This window comes from Ailuropoda melanoleuca, chromosome 11 (genome assembly GCF_002007445.2).
Source record: "Ailuropoda melanoleuca isolate Jingjing chromosome 11, ASM200744v2, whole genome shotgun sequence".
In the NCBI taxonomy this organism is placed as follows: Eukaryota; Metazoa; Chordata; class Mammalia; order Carnivora; family Ursidae; genus Ailuropoda; species Ailuropoda melanoleuca.
In genome coordinates, this window is record NC_048228.1 from 43,126,060 (window position 1) to 43,150,650 (window position 24,591).

The window sequence follows — 24,591 nt, forward strand, 5'->3', positions numbered from 1 at the left end:
GAGGGAGACTAAGGCAATTTCAGAAAGGAAAAGACATGGGGCACTTAGGTGGCTCAGGTGGTTAAGTGTATGCCTTCAGCTCAGGTTATGTCCCAGGGTCCTGGGGTTGAGCCCCATGTCTGGCTCCCTGCTCAGTGCGGAGTCTGCTTCTCCCTCTGCCTCTGCTCCTCGCCCCACTCGTTCTCTCTCTCTCCGAAATAAATAAATAAATCTTGAAAAAAGGGAAAAGACAGGATTATTAATAAAGTATCAATAAAGTACTAATTCAACAAATATTAATTGATCACTGGATTTCTTAGATACTTTTTGCTAGTGGTTAGGTAGCATCCATTATCTCATATGATTTGGAAGACAACCCATAACTTTAGAGGCTTTGTTTTTCCACAAAATGATGAGAGCAAATGGCAGAAATAGGATTAGAATTTATGTTTATCTGCGTCCTGAGTTAGACTGGATGAGAAAAGCAGTGGGAATAAACAAAGGAGTAAAGCCCATAGGAATTAAAGCTGCTTTAAGACATTACTAATGAATGTAGTGGGTTAGTCTTTGCTTATTAGACTAGTAACCCTATTTCAATAAAGACCTTCTAAAGAACTAGTTAATACCTTAGGCAGTAAATGGAAGCTGAATTTTATATATTTAATGCTAAATAAGTATGCAAAGATTTCTTCTAAAACTTAAAAAAAAAAAAACAGTTTTCTGTATATGAATGCAGCGGGAGTTTCCAAATCAATGTGGAATTCATTTCAGCATATTGGAACCATTGAATGTTAAGGCCAAAAGGAACTTGCAAGAGAATTTGAATGAAGCTCACCATTTAAAATTACAGAAACTAGTACAGAAACTGATCCACAGCAGTTGTGTGTCAGGGATGAGAGCCTGGCTCTTCCCACCTCCTAATCCAGTGCTCCTTTAGCGTCACTTCCTCATTTCAGTTTCTCCTCACAAGCTGGACACTGTGGTCGCCATTTTGTCTAGAACGCCAATGGAAACAAACTTACAAAATGTTTTCAGAATACATATTGTTTCTGGTAGATGAAATCCACATATTTATGTTATGTGACAGATAGTTTCCTGGGACCTTAGCATTGGTAATGCTTCTTGTTGGCATTCTTTATGTTATTTTGTTTGTTTGTTTTGTGGGGTTTTTTGTTGTTGTGGCCAGTTATTTCTCTGCCACACTTGGCTAGACTTAATAACAGAGTCCCTACAGGTAGAAATGGTTAGTGTATGGGAGAAGAGGAATGAGATATAGACTCTTTGGTTTTCTATTCTATACAATGAAAAGATTACATGAGATTATTCCTTTTGCCTTTAACGATTAAGAGCTAGCTAGTTTAAGAGAATCCTTTTGCCTTTAAAATTAAGAACTAGTTAGTTTAAGAATCAGCAAATTGAAGGAATTAAGTCCAATTCATTTTTGAGAACAAAGATTTGATTTGGAAAAAAGTGTTTTATTTTTGAGCTTGTTTTTATGTTACGAATTAGACAGATGACATTCATTTCTCTAATCCCGTAAGGACAGTGTGAGAACCAGTGAAAAGTATAATCAATTATACACCTTTCTGGGGATAGATAATTTTGCTGCATCGATCTTTTTTTCATATTATCTTTTTTGTTGCATTTCACATATATGGGAAAAGATAATACCTATTACATGTATTAAGTCAGTATCCAACAATGTCTCCAGGAATTTTTGTGTGTGTCTGTTGGGTGGGTGGGGGGAAATGCCTGTATTTACTGATTTTGTGAACATCTTATTTCTCTGAATTCTTGGTCCTTTTTTTTCTTCCTTCCTGATATTTGGCAGCTATGAATTTCTATAGAAAGGCCTTCTATTTAAGTAAATTTCTGCATTGAAGGAAACCGGAAAAGTAAAACCTAGCTTTCTCAGACAAAACATATTTTAAATACTTTTTTTTATTTTTAGCAGTTTCCACAGATACTGGAATACTCAAATTTCATGAAGCACTTATCTTTCAAGAGAATAAAATTTACATAAATTATAGTTACTTTATTATTATATATTTTTTAAAATATTTAGGAAAGAAATTTTAGCAAGAAAAAAAGCTAACTTCTCCTGATGCTAAGTCAAGATTAGAAGGAAAAAATCCAATGAGGGCAGAAACCATAGCTGAATTCTTCAAGTAGTGGCTTTTAGTGCTTTGAGTACTTGTGTAATGTGTATTCTGCGAATCATAGGTAAGGAATAAGATCTCATTCCAAAGTTTTAGAAGGTTTGAATCTTCTTTGAAAGCCAAGCCTTAGAAGATTTTTGGCTACTAGACATAATTGAAAAGTACTTCTGAATTAAGGTGATTTTGTTATTGTAATATCCTCTTCTACTTGTATGGAAATTGGAGCAATTTAAAAATACTTTTCAAGACCTGTTTTTACTTTCTCATCTCCCTAAAACTGTCCTTTTTAGAGAAGAAAATTGCATCTCACCTATGACAATCTAAGCATCAAAGAACCAAATTAGAAAACCAAAATGTTGACCTTGAAAGTTACTGTTGATTTATTCCATTTCAGAGTCACTATGCAAAAATACCGCAGAGAAAACAGGATAGTAAACAGAGTTGTTGTTGTTGTTGTTGTTTTTAATAAGCTGATAAAAGTAGGTCTGGCTTACCATCTTAGCATAACACACTTCTAAATTATAGATTTTTTTTTTTAATGTGGCCTGAGTTAGAGCACCCATCATTGTGGCTTTAATGATGTCACTTAATACTAACCCTGAACTTACAGGGTTTTTAATAATCAGATCTAGTCCTCTTCTGGCTCCTCCCTTTGCCCAACCATTCATTTATTTAAATACACATTTGTTTTGTTTTTTTAGATCTTAGTGAAACTCTGCAGTTTTGTTTCTCCGGCGGAGGAGCTGGCTCAAAAAGATGATCTCCAGCTTTTATTCAGCGCAATAACCTCTTGGTGCCCTCCCTACAACCTGCCTTGGAGGAAGAGTGCTGGAGAAGTCCTTATGACCATATCCCGTCACGGTCTTAGTGTCAATGTAGTGAAGTACATTCATGGTGAATATTTCTTTATGTTCATTTTTGGTGCTCTTTCAGTTTCTTTCATTTTCCTCTTCCTCATATGATGACAGACTGCTTTTTATCTCTCAATTCTCTAACAATTCTATTTTAAATTAAAAATGGTATTTGCCAGGAGAAAAAAAAATTTTTATTTGTGAGACATTTCAAATGTACAAAATTTTTGTATGTTCCAAACAATGGATATATACAAGCATTGAAATAATTTCATTGTCATGTAAATTTTTAATCATAATGTAAGTTTGGTGTCATAGCCTAGTCTTTCCTACTCTTCTACTGAAAAAAGTTTTTTTGAGATACTACAGTTTAAAGCCTTTCTGAAGATATTTTATAAGTAGATAGATAAGTATCTGCCCAATGGGGCATAAGTGGATTCTTTATCATCACTAAGGAGAAATTAAGCATTCTGTTTAACTCCTGTGTGTCAGCTACCCTTTAAAATGTCTTAATAGGAGACACTGTAGCATCTCAAATAGTTCAATTCTTATATATTTTTTCCTGAAAATCTTAAAAATAATTTTTAATACAACTGTTCACTCACCTAACATCAGTCAGTCATTAAATCATCCTTGCCTACATTCCCATGTTAAATCTTATTAGCTTTTGTTATGTGACATTGGGTTTCTTTAGATAAATAAATTTCATTAAAGATAATAGAAAATATTTTTTTTGAGAGTTTACACTCTATTTTATTTCATGGAACAACTAATCACAGTGAGTTATGCTTCATTCAAAACCCCATTTCTATTCTTAAATTTGTTCATGATTCATGAGTCAACCTGATTTTGTTCGAACCCACACTCTTCTGTGCTTTTACTAAGTTAAGAGTGTTCCGTGGAAAATTTGTTTTAACTGAAAGGGAAGGGGCCACAAGGACAGATGAGTTATGTTCACACCCTGATTCCTGCCCAACTGTGTAAGGGCTTCTGTGACACACGTCACATCCACCCAGCACCTTTCCATAAGGCTCAAAACCCTGCTGTGTAGGTGGGGAGTGTGTGACAGCCTGCTCAGAGGTCCCGGCTCAGCATCTCTCTGACTGGGAGGCTGGACTAGGCCTACAGATGTGCCTGCAGGTGGCTGAGAGAAAATCTTTTTTGAAAAGTCTTTAATCGCCAAAGTCAATGAGAAAGTATAACTGTGCTTTAAATGAGTAATATACAGTGCAAACATAATTTAAAAATTTTTATTTCCTGAAGTATTTCTGTATCTCATTGGTCCGTATTCATTCTAATTTGAGCTTTTAAACTAGTGATTGGATTTTTCTTTTTAAACTTAGAAGATAAGTTTTTTCCCCTCATCCTTCACTGTTCTAACATAAAAGATCAAAAATGTCATTTGGCAGCAAGCAATCATTTTGTTTAATGAAAAATATCCAAGTATGATGTAAAAACTATAATAAATGTCAACTATTTTTCAACATTTCCTTAGAGGAAATGTTTACTACTTAGAGGCAGAGCTTTTCCAGTGAATTTGAATTTTATATTTACTTTGAGAATTTGTAACATTTATCTTACAGTATTTTTTAGATACATTAAAATTTAATGTTTCATTAAATACCGGTTTAAGAATAAAAGTTTTCTTAAGCAATTGCCATAAATAATACATATTTATTTACTTCTTAATTTTTGCAGAAAAAGAATGTTTATCTACATGTGTTCAGAATATGCAGCAATCAGATGACCTGTCTCCCCTAGAAATTGTTGAAATGTTTGCTGGGCTTTCTTGTTTCCTCAAGGATTCGAGTGATGTTTCCCAAACTCTTTTGGATGATTTTCGGATATGGCAAGGATATAATTTCCTTTGTGATCTCTTGCTTAGGTAAAACCCCACAATTTAAGAATATATTTTAAATGTCTGTTCAGTCTTTTTTGTCCATGGAAACAGCGTGGTTTGGGGCTATGGAAAAAAAGGAATTAATCACTTATTCAATGTATACTTTATTCCCTTGGCTTTAATCACTTCTTTTTATTCCTGTCAACAGTGTCTAAAAACTGAGTTTAAGCTTGCAAAAGTGGGCTACAAGTGTGGTGGAGTCCATGGTTAGATGTGGAAGTAAATCTGTTCTTCAGTAGCTGAGGGAGAAGAGCTTAGATGAACTAATTAACATCTTCCTAAAGTAGAAACTCATTGTGCTTAGTTATATTTTTGGGATTTCCTACTATACCGGTGGTTATTAATGTAGCTAGTAACAAGAATAATTATGTAGATTGAATGAGACCTTACAAATGTATATATAAGACAAAGTATTTCACAAACCTCCTTTTCCATCCCACGTGTTTCATACACATCCTGGGAAAATGGCTGGTTGCAAATTTATTAGGAAGAAAATACTCATGTCTCAACTAGTTGTTCCTGGCCCATTACTTACTTTTAAATCATTTGATCTGTTGTAAACCAGCACTATTTTGTGAACTCCTTATTTCTAACACCAATTTTAACCTAGTTGCCATTACTACGAAGCAACACCTCAGAGTACAATTTGGATATATATCTTAATTTACAAAAGAGGACATAAAAGTTGATGAAGTAAGCATTTCACGTAACTAGGGGAGTTGTTAATTGGTGTAATCCTTTGAGAATGCAGTTTGGTCAGATACAATCAAGAGCCTCAAAAATGTTGATACTCTTTGACACAATAATTTCACGTATGGTTATTGATCCTAAAAATACAATCCTAAATGTAGACAAAATTTTATGTGTATTAATGCTCCTATATTCTGATTTCTACTGGCTGTCCCTCCTTCCTCTCCCCAAATCTGTGGTTAGCTCTCCATGACCATGGAAAGAATATCTATAGGGATTTTATATTAAAAGGAGAAGCATTTGTGTTAACACTGGTAAATGGAAAAAAAACAGATTATAAAATTCTGTTTATGGTATAAAAATAACTAAGACCAAACTTTTTCAGTAAAACAAGGCAAATTTATAAACCGTATCAGAATATTAAAAAGTGTCTGACTTGTGAGGCTAAACATACTTTTTTTCTACTTTTTTGCATTCTTCAGCTTTTTTTTTAATGAGAATAATTAGTTCTATTAGGGAGGAAGCCCCAATAAACCTTACTCTTCAAAAGAGATAGTTTTACACCCCATTTTGTGTTCTTAATAAAGCCACAGTCAAAAGATAATTCCATAATGACGTCAAATATTCTTTTAAAGAAATACTGTTTTTAAAATATTGTTAGACTCTTCAGAACTTCATTTAAATGTATTCTCATGAGAATACCTGAATTAATTAATAAGATACAGATGAAGACTTAGAACTCTTTCCAAGAAATTCATTTTTAAAAATTGTTAACAGAAAATGTCTTTGGAAAAAAAATGGTTAATAAGGTTTTCGGTTGCAAACAGTGAAACTTTATAATCTTAAGAGTTTTAGGGAACTTAAGAGACATTTAATGTAATTCTTTTATAGATACTTTCTACCAAAGATTAATGATCTATATAAAATAACACTGTTAAATGCAAAAATCTGCACTTATATATGAGGCCTTAGCCTATATATTATAATTTCCTTTCATTATGCTGTAATATCTTACACTATTTTTTTAAATCTACAAATTTTATTATGCTTTTACATAAGGAAAAATTGTACAAAGAAAGTTCTTGGAGTACTTTATGCATTTACTTATTGCATATGCAAAGGTGAAAATTTCTTTGTGTTAAATTTGAGAGTACAACAAAAGAGAAGAAATATTTACTAAACCCTACTTTTCCTAGATTGGAACAAGCAAAAGAAGCAGAATCCAAAGATGCCTTGAAAGATCTGGTGAATCTGATAACTTCCCTAACAACATATGGTGTCAATGAACTAAAACCAGCTGGTATTACCACAGGGGCACCCTTTTTATTGCCTGGATTTGCAGTACCTCAGCCTGCAGGCAAAGGTGAGTCTTTTTTTTTTTTTTTTTTTTCTTTCTATTCTGAGCCACTCAAAGAAGTAGAGACAATAAATCAGTTTGACTTTGCTCTTTGTTAAGTCTGTAAAGGTGTAATAGGCTATTTTTCATTAGAGTTTATGCTTTATATATGGTACAAATTCTTGAGTGATAGCCTTACCAGTTCACATACTTGAAGATAATATATATGATGGAAACATTATAACATCAGCCAAATTTAAAGGAAAAGGTAAACTGAGTTATTTTTATTTATTTATTTATTTTAAAGATTTTATTTATTTATTTGACAGAGATAGAGACAGCCAGCAAGAGAGGGAACACAAGCAGGGGGAGTGGGAGAGGAAGAAGCAGGCTCATAGCGGAGGAGCCTGATGTGGGTCTCGATCCCATAACGCCGGGATCACGCCCTGAGCCGAAGGCAGATGCTTAACCGCTGTGCCGCCCAGGCGCCCCTAAACTGAGTTATTAAATGAAGGTGGTAAACTTACCTGTTTGTGTATATGTTAATGCTTGAGAATGACTTATATTTCTATACATACATATATATATATATAGCAAGAGCTTTTATAAAACTTTGTATCCTCACCAGCAGAAAGCATTTTCTTTTTTTTTTTTTAAGATTTATTTACTTATTTTAATGAGAGAGGACTCGAGCAGGGGGAAGGGGAAGAGGGACAGGGAGAGAATCTCAAGCAGACTCCTCACCAAGTGTGAAGCCCACACGGGGCTCGATCCCTGGACCCTGAGTTCATGACCTGAGCTGAAATCAAGAGTCAGACGCTTAACCAACTTAGCCAACCACGTGCCCCTATATTTGACTTTTAATTGTTGTATGTGTACACATTGTATTCGGTTCAGCTTTTTATGGTAGACAATTTGTTCTTGGGATTGGTTATTATTATTCCTTATCTTTTGTCAGTGACATCACTTCAAACCAAATAATGAAGATAAAACTTGGGAAGTTCCAAATTTTCCCATATTATTCTAAACTTAACTCTTTTTGACTCCTTTCTTTATAGTGAAAACTGATACATTGTCAATTAGTTGAAAGATGCAAAATATTGGTTATAGTTATCCTTTAGCCTTATTTGTCACCGTTGGTCACTTATAGTCAGACTTTAACGTTTGTATGTCCACCAGTCCATCTGAACTTGGTTTTTGATTTATTACCTGCAGGTAATAAAAAGGGAAGATGTCCTCAAAGAGCAAGCGTACTATTAATCTGGAGCTGGAAGTAAAAATATATCTTTGGTATTTACTACACATAGAAGAAATTTATATGTTATAGACAAACAAAATTGAAATTGTGTATAGGTTAAAGATTTTTAAAAACCTTTTCAGGTTTTAAAAAAATGTCCAAGCCAGGATTTTGGAGTAGTCTTTCTAACTCATTTTTTAAATTTTTTCCTAGTTCTGTGTTTATCTTCTTTCTGAAATCCAGCTTATTCTGTAAGGCACTATGCTAATTTCTTGGCACTAGGTTAATGTTTTGGTCACTCTGACAAATCCCCCGTACTCCTAATAGTTGTCAACCTGGGGTCAGTTTTTAGAGGCAAACGCTTGTTTTCAGGTGCTCCAAATACTTTATATGTTAATTTCTTTATAATTATTTTTACTAATTTGCCTCACAAGAGCCAGGTATACAGATTTTTTTTCTCAGTTGGTGTGTTTGAAAATCAGATGTTAAAAAAATACAGCTGGTAGTTAGCCATAAGTGGCTTTAACAAACATATACGTAAAGAAATGGCACTTTTAGCTTGAAAACAAAACACATTTTCAAATTAAAATTTATAAGAGCTCTGGTGTAGTAACGATAAAGAGACAGTGGAACTCAGAGATTTTTCAACCCACTGCTTCAGGCTAAAAGTCTTTTCATGAAAGGTAACCGTTCTTACAGTCAAGGTCCATCTTACAGATAATAAAGAGTGAAATCCCTGCACATTTCCAAACTCAGATGGCTGGACTTATATAGTATGCTTTATTTTCTGTAAAACAGTCTAATGTTTCAATATATACTATTCTTGAATTGGAATATTCATGATGATGCATTAAAAGTTTAAACAGTATTGATTTTAATTAAATGACTGAAGTCGGATGGAGAAAAACAGGACTTTGTGAAAACAGGATGTGTTCTTAGTAAACAGTTGATAAATGTTACAATTCATGATCTGTTTAAGTAGACTAGTTTGCCATGATTAAAATATCACGTAGCACCTACTTTTGTGTTCTTGTCCATTTTAGGTCACAGTGTGAGGAACATCCAAGCCTTTGCAGTTCTTCAGAATGCATTTTTAAAAGCAAAAACCAGCTTCCTTGCCCAGATCATCCTTGATGCCATCACAAATATTTACATGGCTGACAATGCCAATTACTTCATCCTCGAGTCACAGCACACACTGTCACAGTTTGCAGAAAAGATTTCTAAACTCCCGGAAGTACAAAGCAAATACTTTGAGATGCTGGAGTTTGTCGTTTTTAGCTTAAATTACATCCCTTGTAAAGAACTCATTAGTGTTAGCATCCTCTTAAAATCTAGCTCTTCTTACCACTGTAGCATTATTGCAATGAAGACACTTCTTAAGTTTACACGACACGACTACATATTTAAAGATGTGTTCCGGGAGGTGGGCCTTCTGGAGGTCATGGTAAACCTTTTGCACAAATATGCTGCCCTCTTGAAGGATCCAACTCAGGCACTAAATGAACACGGTAAAGCATTTTCCAGAATTTCACTTTTATTTGAGAAAGGGGTTTGGGCAGGGTATTTTGTTCATGTGTTGCCTTTCATTTGCCTGTTGATTTGAATGACTTACTAATGGGCATTACTTTGATATCCTTGTGAATATTTCCAACAATAAACTTCTTCATTCAGCTTCTGTTAGGGAATTGGGAAGGAGTGGGGGTCTAGAAATATGTCATTGTGGTGGAAAATAAGGTAAAAATTGAGGGAAACATTTATGTTCCATCTGACTCATACGTACTACTTTCTGCTTCTAAGAGGGAATTTAAAAAGCTCCTAGAAACAATTGGGGTGTTTAGGTGCCTCACAATGTTTTTAATCATAGCCAAAAAATAAAGCTTTTTAGCAACGTTATGTATGTACACATATATTATCATTTAGGTACCTTAAATTTGATATTTTTCATCCTTTCTAATCTGATAAAAGCATAGTAGTATCTGACACTTAATATTACATATGTTGAATGAATTAATATGGTATTAATAGATTGCACTATTCATAAATAGCGCCTTAAAATCTAGGTTTCTTCTGTTAACCTTACTTAACCTTGATTAGCAAAACCTTTTGTAAGAAAAATACATTTAACTTTGGCATTTTCCCTTTTTTTCTTTAAGGTTCTAATTTAATTCCAGTTAACCTACAATGTCATATTAATTCCAGGTGTACAATACACTAATTCATCACTTCCAATACATCACCCAGTGCTGGCATTTTCCTTTTTCCTGTTTGTTAGACAACTGTAACTTTCTAGCCACACCAGAATAAAATCTGTAAACACTGATTTTGACCTTACTTTTGGTAGCTGGTGGACACGTGTATCGTTTTTAAAGGTTGTATTACATCATTTCTATTAGTGGTAAAAGTGACTATTAAAAAAATAATTATTAAAACCAAATCAAGAAAAAAACTAAGCTTACAACTTTAGTATATGAACCTTCGGTCCTTTTCCCTAGGGGACTCAAGAAATAATAGTTCAGTTGAAGACCAAAAACACCTGGCTTTGTTGGTTATGGAGACCTTGACAGTGCTGCTTCAAGGATCGAACACAAATGCAGGTGACTAGACAAGCTACTAGCAAATGCTTCGGGGGAGTATTATCTCTGGGTTTGTCTTCTCTAATGACTCTTACTTCTGAAATGTTCCTGTCACTTACAGAAAACACTGTTGATTTGGTGATGTTACCATGATATCTAGAAATAACAGTACTTTTGACCTTTATAAATTTATTGACATATGTCACATTATTATTATTATTTCACAATATATTCTTATATTGCTTTTTTAATACTCTGCCTTGTTTTTAAAGTAGTCTTTTAAAGTAGTCTTTTTTCAAGTAGACTTTAAAGTAGTGTTTTTTAAAGTTTACATAATACAGACTTTTAGGAGAATGGCTTTGTTTAATTATTTTCCAAAATATCTCCTTCCTATGGTGATTTTCTTAATGTTTAGTAATTCAAGTTAGAGTATTATAATGTTACAACTTTAAGGAAGTACTGAAAAATGATTCTGTAGTAAAACTTGCCTCTCCCAGGTAAACTGGATTCATTAAATCTTTATCTTTGGTCTCAAATTTTCTTCAGTCTTTTTCTGTTATTAACAGTCCATTTGTATTTGTAAAATATCACTCTTGCTCTTAAAAAAGATCCCTTGAAACCTCTCAGGCAACAATGTCAGTACAATTTGAGCAGAGTAAATAATGGGGAGGTGAACTGAGATAAGTAGGCTGGGCTCAGATCATACAGAGCCTTTCAGGCCATGCCAAGGAACATGAGTTGTATTTTAAGTGTTGTGGGAAGCCACAAATGAATGAAGGAATGAACGAACAAATGAAAAAATGAAGTAGTAAACAAATGTGTTGCTTATTTGCCTGAATGCGAAGGAACTCAATATTCAACATATTTAAAATGTATTGTGTGTCCCGGTAACCATCTTGGTGTTTGAGACACAGATAATTCTTGCCCTGAAGGAATTATAATCTGATGGAAAAAGATGTAAACATGTAATTATGTGTCATTACCTAAGTACAGTTTTGGCAAATTCCAAGATGGAATTGAATGAATTTAGTAGGCTACTTAAATAATAAGTATGATGAAGTTTAATGGATATGATATTAACATTTCGTCTATGGTATAATGCGTAATCTCCTTACTTCCACTAACTAGGTTTAATTGACTTAGATAGAAGATAAAGATGCACTATCAAGGATTTATTTGGCAGATTATCTCTTCGTGACATGACCTGGTGTTAGGAGGGACTGAAGAGTATTGGAGGAGAGTGGAGAGCTTACCCTGTGTGACTAAAAGTCACTTAACACATTTCCCCGAGGGCCAGACATTTCACTAAGTTCTTTTCTTATTGACTGTCTTTCCTTGTTAAGAAAGATATTACTTAGCTGTGTGATCTTGGGCACTTAGAGAATTCTTTGCTCATAGTAAGTGTTCAGAAAACATTAGCCATGATGATTATGTAATAGGCACTAACTGGCCACCCAGAAGTGAATACACATGGTCTTCCATGTGCTGAGTCTCAGCACGGGACTTACACTCACTTCAGGGCCATATAATTCTTAGAAAGTTTGCAAATAGAAAGGACAGTGGCCACCACAGCAAAATACACAGGCACCTTTTCACTCAGGAAACATTTATTGAAATACAGACTAGAAGGAAATCCCAAGGCTAATGGGGGACCAAACGTACAAACAAATAATACTAAACTGTTTGATATAAACTACTATAATAGCATATACAAGGCACTCTAAAAGCTTAAAGCTTTTAACCTGGGCTATGTACATGTCAGTCCTGCTTTGTCATTTGCTAGCTGGGTGACCTTGGCCATGTTACCTAACTTCTATATGTCTCATTCCCTCATGTGTACAGTAGGGGATGAAGATTAAATAAATCAACTACAAAAGTCTTTGGAGTGGTACAGTGACTGATGCTTTTTATTATAGAGTTTGTCTGTTTGTTTGTGTGCTCTACTTCATCAGGCAGTTTAGTTCCTTGTGATTTTTCTCCTTTCTTGCAAATACTTCGGATGCCTTGTTCAGTTTAAATCTCATTAATTTGGGCTGTTCTTCATCTGAAAACTTTTTACATAATTTGATTTCCAGTATCATTCAGCTTAAAGCCTTTACATAAAAATATTGAGTCTCTTTGGTGTCTTCCTGTGAAATTTCCGAATGTTCTAGATTTGGAGAATTTGAACATGGTGAACATATTAGGGCATTAATCTTTCGTGAAGGAAATCTAGAGAGAATGTGCTGCTTTGTTGACCTTCCATCATGCAGTTGTATGTGATGATTTAAAAGGTGAAATGGCTGGGTGGGTTTTATTTGCATTCTTTTGAGTTATTCTTCCTACAAAAAGATCAGATTTTAATCCATCTGACTTGTCGTAGAAGTTAGCCCCTATTGTTCTTTTCTCTCTCTCCAGGGATTTTCCGAGAGTTTGGGGGTGCGAGATGTGCACATAATATAGTGAAGTACCCGCAGTGCCGGCAGCATGCCCTGATGATTATCCAGCAGTTGGTGCTCTCTCCAAATGGGGAGGATGACATGGGCACCCTCCTGGGCTTAATGCATTCAGCCCCACCGACAGAACTGCAGCTGAAGACTGATATTTTAAGGGTAAATTTAACAAGCGTCTTGTTACTACTCTCTTACCATTGAAATCTGTGGTTATTTTTAAATGACTCAAGTTGATCATAAACTATTCTTGCAGCTTTTCTTCAAGTCTAAAATTATGTCCAAGTCATTATAGTAGAAGAAAAGCTCGTGTCTTTTCTGGCCTCCGAGGCCCTCAGGCTGCCATCTCCTTCCCCTCGGGCACCCTCCCCTTGCAACCTCACCCCAGGCCCGGCACAGACGTCACAGCAAATACCGCTACCTTCCAGAATCGTAGCTTTCTTTTGTAACTTTTGCTTTATTTGGTGACTTTCTCGACAATAAGTTTTTAGTCTTTACACAATTGTATATTTCATCCTGTTTTGATTGAGTCTAATAACAATTTTGAATATGCATTTTAAAACACAACCTGACCACAATTTATCTCACAGAAGAGAAGGAAATTTACATGTGTATCAATATTGGGGAATATTTGTATATTTGAAGAGATTGTTCAGAAAAAAAAAAAAACACGTACCTTCCAGAGCTGTTAAGATTGCCAGCTTTTTTAACATACATTTTCCTTCTTTCTTGGTCCTTTTTAATTGGATTTGTAAAACGTTGGTTGATAAAGCCAACAGGAGATAATGCGCTGACCTGTAATATTACGGCAGTGTTGTTCTGGTAAATGATAATAACTGACTCTCAGACTGGAAGAGGGCAGAAGGGAGGTCCTCATGTGTTATACTTACTGATTTCCATGGTGTAAATACTACCACTGTGACCTATTTCGGGCCGCTAATGTGTTGCTGAATATGGATTGGGAAGAGATGAACAGTAGCACCCCGTTATGTGGTATCTTAAGAGTAGAGGCAATAGTAAAATACAGAAAATAACTAGGAAGTGATGAGTTTTGAATGTTTACTATTTTTGTTTTTAAAATTATTTATGTAGTTGTAAACATAGAACTTAATTTTTAATTATGCCTGTGTTTTAACAAGGCACATAAAATTCCAGAAATACAACATTTGGCTCTTGAGAGCCAGTGTGAGCTGGCTCCAGCATTGCATTGCTCTGAGGGCAAGGAGTGTGGGGAGGCAGCGAAGAGGATTTGGGACCTCGATTTCAAATTCCATTTTTGCTGCATTCAGAACTACTTCTCAGTGCCTCTGTTCAGCTGACACAACCACAGACCTGTGTAATTTAATTTGTAATTATTTGTGCAGAAACCCAAAATTCCATATGCAGTATTTTATAATTCTCCCGATGCACAAATTTGAATTGTATACGTTATGTTTATGCAAATTATGTAGATAATATATAGCTGATGACTTTTGTCTAATTAACCACCTACCATCAACCTTTCGTTGTAACTTTGGCATCTGCTACTGATGATTAATTATTGATTGAAGCAGCATATTATTCACAGTATTTGAAAGTTTTCAGATACTGAATTGATGCTATGATGATGTCAGAGTGCCAGGAGAGTGCCAGTCGGAAGGTAGTAGGAGGGGAACTATCCAGAAGTGTGTAATATAGACGATTGGATTCAGCATTGATAAGCACTGTTTTTCTAACCTTATCCTGATTCCAACCTGTGATATGGTTTTCTGCATATTACTTTAACTCTGAACTCACCTTTCCTCCTATATAAAATAATACTTGTCCTGTTCTCCCCAGTGTGTTTTTGAAGATGATGATGGTCATTGGCTTATGTCAGGCACTTTACTAACAGTTTTACATGTACTTCCTGTGGAGAAGGTTACCATTATTGCCTCGATTTTACACAAGCGAAAACTCAGGCACAGAGAGGCTAAGTAGCTGACCATGGTAAAACATTTTGTAACGTTGGAGTCAGAATTTCAACCCAAGCATTCTGACTCAAGACCTTGCATTTAATCTCCAGGCTAGATGATAAAATGTTTAAAAAGAAAAAAAAAGTTGATATTGCAAGTGTGAGTACAGTTTATTAAATTTGACAAGATAGGGAAACTGTACTGTCAAATCCTAGTAAAATGGAGATTGGCAGAATAATGGAAGGAATGCATTGTATTTTAGATTTTTGTATATTAGATATTTGCATACTTTCTTTTAAAATAAGGAATTGGTATGTATAGTATCTTAATTTCTGAAGCAGTGTATTTGAAAAGGGTAAGTATATATATTAATATTTAGCCTTTCTCTTCAAATACCATTAGAAATATGAGATATCTTAATAAAATGGCCTTTTTAGATGTAATGATTGGGAACATTATAAACGGTGTCATAAATAATATTAGATACCCATGGTGTTCCAGTGGCTGAAACAGAGGGAAATGGAGCCCATGTGTCAGCAAACAGATTTCAGATTGCTGTTTGGGCCAGGAGTGTCATGGTTAAGTGCGTGAGTGGGGGCATCATTGTGCTGGTGTGTATATCCTCCCATTGCCATTGTGTAAGCCATACAATCTTAGGCAAGTTCGTTAACCACGAAGAACCACATTTAATCGCCATGTATGAAGTGGGGACGATAACGGTGCGTAACACATAGGATTATGGAGAGGTTGAAATATGCTAATACACAACTTAAAGAAGTGCCTTATACATAGCCCAGAAAGTGTCACCTAATTTTATAATGTGTTATTTTTAATAATAAACTAAGTTATGATTTTTCAGAAAATAACTAGTAGTTTTAAAAGGTTGTTTGACTTGTTTCTTCAGGTTTTATTTCATAGTACTTACAGCTGTTCTGGGCAAGAGCACACTTTCAGCCATCAGACTTGAATTCACTATGCAAGAGGGAATGTCTATAAGTCCCCTGAAGTTGCTCCTCTTTGCAAAGCATCAGCATATGGTCACTTGATATGAATTGAAATACTTCAGGTCTTGGCTGCCTTGACTTCTAATCTTTTCTAGAATAAATCATTTTGTATACATACACAATCATAAGTGTTCATGATTGTATAAAATTATACTAGAATAATTTACTTATTTAATACAATTACTTTGTAAAAATCACTGAATTCATTAATGTCATTATCCATCAAAGACAAAGGAAAAGCTTTTCCATTAGGATTTGGATGTAGCCTTAGTCTGCCAAAAGAAATATGTGACAGTGTTTCATAACACTATCTTCTGCCTTTAATATGACATCTTTTAGTTGAAGTATAATTAATATAAGCGTTTTATTAGTTTCAGGTGTACAATATAGTGATTCAACAATTATATACGTTGTTCAGTGTTCATCATGAAAAGTGTACTCTTTAATCTCTCTCCCTTGTCTCACCCATTCCCCCACCCAGCTCCCCTTGACAACCATCGGTTTATTCTCTCTGAGTCTCTTTTTGTTTGTCTCTTTTTTCTTGTTTGGTTTCTTAAATTTCATGTATAAATTATGGTATTTGTCTTTCTGTAGCTTATTTCACTTGTCATTATACCCTCTAGATCCATCCATGTTGTTGCAAATGGAAAAATCTAGCTCTTTCTTATGACTGAGTAATATTCCATTATATATACACACCACATCTTATTTATCCAATCATCTATGAATGGACACTTAGGCTGCTTCCATATCTTGACTATTGTAAATAATGCTGCAATAAACAGGGGTATATACATCTTTTTGAATTAGTGTTTCTGTTTTCGTAAATATCCAGTAGCATTATTGGAACATATGGTATTTCTATTTTTAATTTTTAGAGGAACCGCGATAAGGTTTTCTACAGTGGCTGCACCAATTTGCATTCCCACCAACAGTGCACGAGGGTTTCCTTTTCTCCACATCCTTGCCAACACTTGTTATTTTTTGTGTTTTTTATTTTAGCCATACTGACAGGTGTGATGTTATTTCATTATTGTTTTGATTTGTATTTCCCTGATGATGAGTGATGTTGAGCATCTTTTCATGTGTCTGTTGGCCATCTGTATGTCTTCTTTGGAAAAATGTCTATTCATGTCTTCTTCCCATTTTTAAATTGTATTGTTTTTTTTTTGGTGTTGACTTGTATAAGTTCTCTATGTATCTCAGATATTAACCCCTTATCAGATAAATCATTTGCGAATATCACCTCCCATTCAGTAGGTCGTCTTTTTGTTTTGTTTATTGGTGGGTTTCTTTGCTGTGCAAAAGCTTTTTATTTTGGTATAGTCCCCATAGTTTAATTTTACTTTTGTTTCCCTGTCCTCAGGAGACCTATCTAGAAAAATGTTTATACAGCTGATGTCAAAGATATTACTGCCTGTGGTTTTTTTGTTTTGTTTTCTTTTTTTTTGTTTTGTTTTGTTTTTTGTCTTTTTAGGAGTTTTATGGTTTCGGGTCTCACAATCAGGTCTTTAATCCATTTTGAGTTTATTTTTGTGTATGATGTGAGAAAGTGGTCCAGTTAAATTCTTTTCCATGTGGCTGTCCATTTTTCCCAGCGTCATTTGTTGCCGAGACTGTCCATTTTCCCTATTGTGTATTCTTGTCTCCTTTTTCATAGATTAATTGACCATATAAGCGTGGGTTTATTTCAGGGCTCTCTATTCTGTTCCATTGATCTATATGTCTATTTTTGTGTAACATGTCATTTTTTAATTGGTAAAAATATTTGATATGCTTCATAGGGCTGCTTAATGGGGAAGTGACAAAAACACTCCTATCAGATATTCATAGAAATTATATTCCCCCTTGACATTCATGTATTTTGTTTTGATTTTAATTATAAGGGAAACCCTTTGTTTTCTCGTCTCCTGTAGGCCCTCCTATCAGTCCTTCGAGAAAGCCATCGTTCAAGAACAGTTTTTAGGAAAGTTGGAGGATTTGTGTACATTACATCCTTGCTCGTTGCTATGGAAAGGTCTTTGAGCTCACCACCCAAGAATGGCTGGGAGAAAGTGAACCAGAATCAAGTGTTTGAACTTCTCCACACTGTGTTCTGCACGTTGACTGCAGCAATGCGCTATGAGCCAGCCAACTCTCATTTCTTCAAAACAGAGATTCAGTATGAGAAGTTGGCAGATGCCGTTCGATTTCTTGGCTGCTTCTCAGACCTAAGAAAAATAAGCCCCATGAATGTCTTCCCCTCAAACACACAGCCATTTCAAAGACTTTTGGAGGAAGATGTGATTTCGATGGACACAGTGTCACCCACTTTACGGCACTGCAGTAAACTCTTTATTTATCTCTACAAAGTAGCCACAGATTCTTTTGACAGGTATGGCTTTGCTCTGAATTAAAGGATCTGCTGTGTGTGACTTCAGCATTAAGGCTTGAATTATAACTTAACCTGAAAGCAAATGAAAGTGAATCTTTTCTCTTATTTGCTGATCTGTTACTTTATTTGCCAATATTACTGTTGCTCTGATGTTAAGGTTTTCAACATGAATATTTGTGTTTATTTGTAAATCTAGGGTCAATTGGCTCTTGAGGCACTTAATGGAAGTTTATACAAAGTTTACTTTAATGGTGGTGTTTACTATTGTTCTCTTTTTCCTCTATTCTCAACAATGGGTACATCCAGACTGACGATATTAGTTATCAGTAGGAGAACATGGTTATGGTTATATGTATTTCCAGACAGATGATATATTTTCAGCATTCCTCATCATTCTCAACATTTTGTAATCCTTGAAAAAGAGTATAGCTCCATAAGAGACATTGGTAGTTCGAGTCTTTCAGATTTGTTTACTCATTCATTCATTAAACAAGTACTTAACGAATACCTACTGCATGCCGTGTTATTGTGCTAGTCTTGAGGGTTCAAGCACAAGACTGCTTTTGCCATGGCCATCCATTAGCTTAAATACAGACACATAAACAATGACAATATATTGTGATGAAATCTAGCATGAGGGAATTCCAGGATTGTTTCTGTATTGCCCCCATAAGTAAAGTGAGTAGCTCTATTTGGATAGAGCTTCCAGTAGGTTTTATATCCTTTACTGGGAAATAATCTACTTTAAAATATTTACTGAGATGTTTCTTGCTTCTTGACAATATTTCTTAGACCTTACCATTTAGATAAGAAAATACAGGTAATGTAAGAAAAATTGTTTTCCCATTTTTAACATCTCGAAAATCAAAATGCATATATATTGTTAAAAAAAACATAGTATGGTGTAGTATTCAAGGAATAAGGTGTTTGAAATTGAAATTTTTATATTTAGACTCTCTTTTCCCTTTTCTACTTATCCTAGTTAGTATACTTCATTTTTAGTTTTCTTTGTCAAAAACAGGGCTTATCACCTTCTGTTTAACAAATGTGTTAAGTGTTAACCTTAATAGATAAGCACCTGCCTTAAGAATGCTTTTCTGTTCCCCTCAGTGCATGTGTTGTAGTCTTGTTTCTTGTTCCTGCTGAGGATGGAGGATGTTCCTTATTACACTTTTACTGGTATTTCTTGTGAAACTAACCAACTGCCAACCTGGTGTTCTCTTCTAACCTCTCTAAACCGCCCTGTCTGTTTTGTTGTCTGTAGTCGTGCAGAACAGATCCCTCCTTGCCTGACAAGTGAGTCTTCTCTCCCCTCTCCTTGGGGTACACCAGCTTTGTCCAGGAAAAGGTACTGATCTTATAACAGAAGTCAATCTTTATTTGTGTGGGTTTTTTGTTTTTGTTTTTGTTTTTTTTTGTCTGTGCTTAATTATATGTTGATGTGGTGATTGTGCTTTGTACAAAAATTTTTGTATTTGATTTTTTTTTAGGTTTAGAATCGTCAACTTCTGAGTATATTTATGAGAATAAAATGTGTTAGTGCTATGAGGATATGAGGGACATTTAGAATATTGTCATCTGATTCTATTTAGAGTAAAATAAACATTTTACTTTTAGAGCAGGAATATCTCCTATTAAAATTAATTTAGAAGTGAGGACTTAGTGCCTCTTTAAGTACAGTACTTTTTCTTTTTACTTAAAATGTGTTAGGAATCATTCTTCGGTTTTTGCTTTTACTCCAAAATGCACATCACAGCACTGGCAAGGAACTGCGAATTTTCTCAATCAGGTTCAACCAGTTGAAATGTGATGGTGTTGTGGAGACTTGTCACAGCCAACCTTTGAAAAAAAAAAAAAAATGAATTAAAAAAGCTACCCTAGCTCTTGTTTTCATTGGTTCTGTGTGCATCTCATTCTAAGCTCATCTGGTCTACCTCGTATGTAAAGCTTGTAAATATAAAGACCCAGCAGTTGATTGACAAGAGTACAATTAAGTTCCATTTAAGATTCCGTTTGCAACCTGTACTAAAAATGATCGTAGCCTGTAGAGTTGGGACCAGTACTCTTCCTTCCCTAGTTTTTCTCATAACCAAGTCCTTCAGTCTTACATTAGTATATTCTTCCATTGTGGCTTTCTAAAAATGAATCCTCAGGTTCCGCTGTGTTGTTGATTAATTTTATTTCTGTTCAGATTTTGAAATTTGAATATTAGTGGAATTATTATATTAAAACTTTGTTACAGGTCCTGTATTTCAATATATTATGGTAGTAATATTCATTAGATAGGTGGACTTTATATTTTCCTTTTTTTCTTATTTTTACACTAGGAGTTAGAGCTCATTTTCTGACAATAAATCATGGAATAGTTCAGAATAATCTTAAACGAATTTAGTGTTGCTCAGTATATTTGTAATTTAAAACTGTTTTGTTTTTGTTTTTCTAAGAGCAGCTTTTAATATAAGAAACCATAAAATCATTTTGAGTTGACGTGGTGTATTTTTCTGTTGCTAAAATGAATGCAGTAACTTTGTGTTTGAAGATTCACGTGTGCTCACTATCCCACATATTGGATGTTAAAAAAATAGTTTTAATTACTAAATAGTTTTAATTATTGAAAGTCACATTTATGATTCCATAAATCGTGAAGGCATAAAAATTGATGTGTTTAAAAACATTTAATCATTTTTAAGTATTAACTAAAAACTATAAAATACTTGCAGTAGAAATTCACAGATTAAAGGAACACAGGGAAAGAAAATCCATCAGAACTTACTGGTTATTTAAATGATAATTTGACAAAGGGGAAATTTTATTCCATCTCATAGAGAGTTATTTAAGGGCTTAGATCAAAAACATTTTGTCATGATTTGCATCACAGCCACATGTAAGGATGCCATATCTTTGACTTTAGGGAAATGGTCACTGACTCAACAGTCCTGGCTGAATCTTTTCTATGGAATTCCAATTAGGCTTTCAGGTTGGTTTTACCCAAGGAGGTTCCCAATACTGTTCATAATAATAAGGTCAACGTTGACATTTTCAGGTTGCCATTCTGGTCAGGTTACATACATTTTGCTCAGTAATAATCATAAGCTAATAAAACAATGTTTTTGTTTTCAAATGCAAATACAGTAACTTTTGAAATCAGAATATCTCTAGAACATTTCAACAAATTACTTCAGCATCTTTTTCTTGTGGCAAAACGTGAAAAAGATAAACCAATATTGTATTAGTTTTTATGGCTTGTGGAGTATTCAGACACAAGCAAGTTTTGAGTTTCTGATGCTTGCCTGGCACATAAAATCCTGGAGATTCTTCTCTATTTTAAGAATTAGGAAAAACCTAAGAAACCTTGTATTTGGAAAACTAAAACTCAACACTTTTCATTATTATTCATTATTCAGAAAGAATAATGGTGATGGGTAGTAGGGAGGGCACGTATTGCATGGTGCACTGGGTGTTATACGCAACTAATGAAGCATCAAACTTTACATCGGAATCTGGGGGTGTACTGTATGGTGATTAACACAATATAATAAAATAAAATTAAAAAAAAATAAAAAAAATAAAAAAAAAGAAAGAATAATGGAACAGAATTATAGCTGAACAGTATTTAATCAGAGCTAGAGGAAGTGAAAACAAAATACAATATAAAAACCAAGGCTCTCTAGAATCTCTCTGCAGGGGAGAAAAAGATGGCAAGTACTAGTTATTGTTCAAACATGGTATTTGTTACTCGGGCCTGTACACACTTGATGAACATTAAGGGCAAGCATACTCAGAATTTAAATATTCAAGAATATATTCCCCAAAGAGGTAGGCAAGTCTTAAATACATATGAAAATTTAGATTGAAATATTAAGTTAAAGTAGCAGTTTCTCTAAATTTTAAAAGTAGCTGCAACATAAAAGTTAAATTTTGAAATGTTGTCTTATCCTATATTTGTAAATGATTTAGGTCTTGCTTGGGATTATTCATTTAATAAGCTTACTGTAATCTCTAAATTTAAAAAATGGTAATACCTGCAGTGATACCTAAGTGACTCGGTAAGTATTAATAATACTATATAATGCCTGTTAAAATAGATCTAATTTTAGTTAATAAATAATCGTGTTTTAAATTTATGCAATGTTTGCAAAGTTTTTCCAGTTTGAGAAGAATGAATGTAATTTTTATATCAGAATATTGTTATCTTATGAAAGAGTAAAAGGTTTACTACTATAATAGCTATATATTAATTAATAAAGAGTTTGGTTTCTGAAGACATAAGGGCTCCTTTCTGGGTATATCCATAATTAAAGTTCAGTCTATATTAAATCTGGAAACTCAGAAATAATTTTGGAAGGCCTGTTACTAAAATATACAAGTAGAATTGGGTTTTTCTCCAAATTGAGTTATTTTTTTATGTGTAATGAAAAATAGTTTTTATGAAATTTCTTAATGGTTGACAATTCCTATTACACTATAATCTTTTCTTCTAGATGGGTCAGAATATTTCATAGAATAAAAGAAGCAACATAGGAAGAAAATACCTATTGGTAATAAACATTTAGAAATCTATCCTAGTAAGTTTAGAAATTAAATATTTCTGAACAAAAACAGCAAAAAAACCAAAACAAGACAAAACAAAAAGCCCAGAGTTGAAAAAATGAGTAGGTGGAGGACATGGTGACTTTAAATAAACTGGGAGAGCCCACGTGTTTTTTTTTTCCTAAGTGAAGCTGAATACTTTCCTAGAATCTCTGTTAAAAAGAGAATGGTACTTTAAAAAAAAAAAAAAAATGGCAGCGCCAAATCTTTGCTACAAAATCACTGACTTAAAGCATCTGTTTCCCAAGCTGCTCTTGTGCCAGAGAGCTGAAACTGCACTGCTCTCAGTGACAGAGCTCAGCATTAGACAAATTATGCTGAAACCAATTCATTGGAACAAAGAGCTCCCATAGGCTGAAGCCACAAGCATCTGTTTTCCAGTGCCAGGATACAAAATGTGCAAAACTCATGAATTGTAGAAGAATAGTATGAAATAGAAAGTGGAGATCATTGATGAGAAGAAATGTGCTATGTTCAGAATATAGCGAGGTTTTCTACCTCTAGAAGCTTATTATGTAAAATATGCCTTCTGTGTTTTTAAGAAATTGTGGTGATGAATATTTTCAGCGGTAAGTGGGTAACGCAAAAGAATGTGACTGTAGTTCCCATTAAACTAAAGGAAAACTTCCTTGATGCTTAACATTATTTCTTGTCAGGTAGCCAAGATTCTTTTTTTTTTTTTTTATATTATGTTAATCACCATACAGTACATCCCCAGATTCCGATGTAAAGTTTGATGCTTCATTAGTTGCGTATAACACCCAGTGCACCATGCAATACGTGCCCTCCTTACTACCCATCACCAGTCTATCCCATTCCCCCACCCCCTCCCCTCTGAAGTCTTCAGTTTGTTTCTCATAGTCCATAGTCTCTCATGTTTCATTCCCCCTTCTGATTACCCCCCTTTTCTTTATCCCTTTCTTCCCCTACCGATCATCCTAGTTCTTATGTTCCATAGATGAGAGAAATCATATGATAATTGTCTTTCTCTGCTTGACTTATTTCACTTAGCATTATCTCCTCCAGTGCCGTCCATGTTGCAGCAAATGTTGAGAATTCGTTCTTTCTGATAGCTGAGTAATATTCCATTGTATATATGGACCACAGCTTCTTAATCCAGTCATCTGTTGAAGGGCATCTCGGCTCCTTCCATGATTTGGCTATTGTGGACAATGCAGCTATGAACATTGGGGTGCATATGGCCCTTCTCTTTACTACGTCTGTATCTTTGGGGTAAACACCCAGTAGTGCAATGGCTGGGTCATAGGGTAGTTCAATTTTTAACTTTTTAAGGGACCTCCACACTGTTTTCCAGAGTGGCTGTACCAACTTGCATTCCCACCAACAATGTAGGAGGGATCCCCTTTCTCCACATCCTCTCCAACAATTGTTGTTTCTTGCCTTGTCTATCTTTGCCATTCTAACTGGCGTAAGGTGGTATCTCAGTGTGGTTTTGATTTGAATTTCCCTGATGGCTAATGATTTTGAACATTTTTTCATGTGTCTGTTAGCCATTTGTATGTCTTCATTGG

General features: G+C 34.5%; 1 protein-coding gene across 7 annotated transcripts in view; it reads left to right on the forward strand.

Moving 5' to 3' along the window:
* WDFY3 (WD repeat and FYVE domain containing 3) overlaps positions 1-24,591 on the forward strand; it is a 264,597-nt gene that overhangs the window by 116,047 nt on the left and 123,959 nt on the right. For 5 of the 7 annotated variants that reach the window (XR_004628802.1, XM_002913595.4, XM_034671586.1 and 2 more), the window contains 8 exons: positions 2,840-3,032; positions 4,688-4,874; positions 6,776-6,942; positions 9,196-9,663; positions 10,648-10,749; positions 13,126-13,319; positions 18,012-18,469; positions 19,734-19,817. Coding sequence is in view for 6 of the 7 variants with exons in the window: in XM_002913595.4 (XP_002913641.3) it covers positions 2,840-3,032; positions 4,688-4,874; positions 6,776-6,942; positions 9,196-9,663; positions 10,648-10,749; positions 13,126-13,319; positions 18,012-18,469; positions 19,734-19,817 (1,853 nt within the window). In the remaining variant the exon portion in view is untranslated. The remainder of the gene's footprint in view (positions 1-2,839; positions 3,033-4,687; positions 4,875-6,775; positions 6,943-9,195; positions 9,664-10,647; positions 10,750-13,125; positions 13,320-18,011; positions 18,470-19,733; positions 19,818-24,591) is intronic. The other 2 variants (XM_034671589.1, XM_034671588.1) reach the window with 2 other exon arrangements.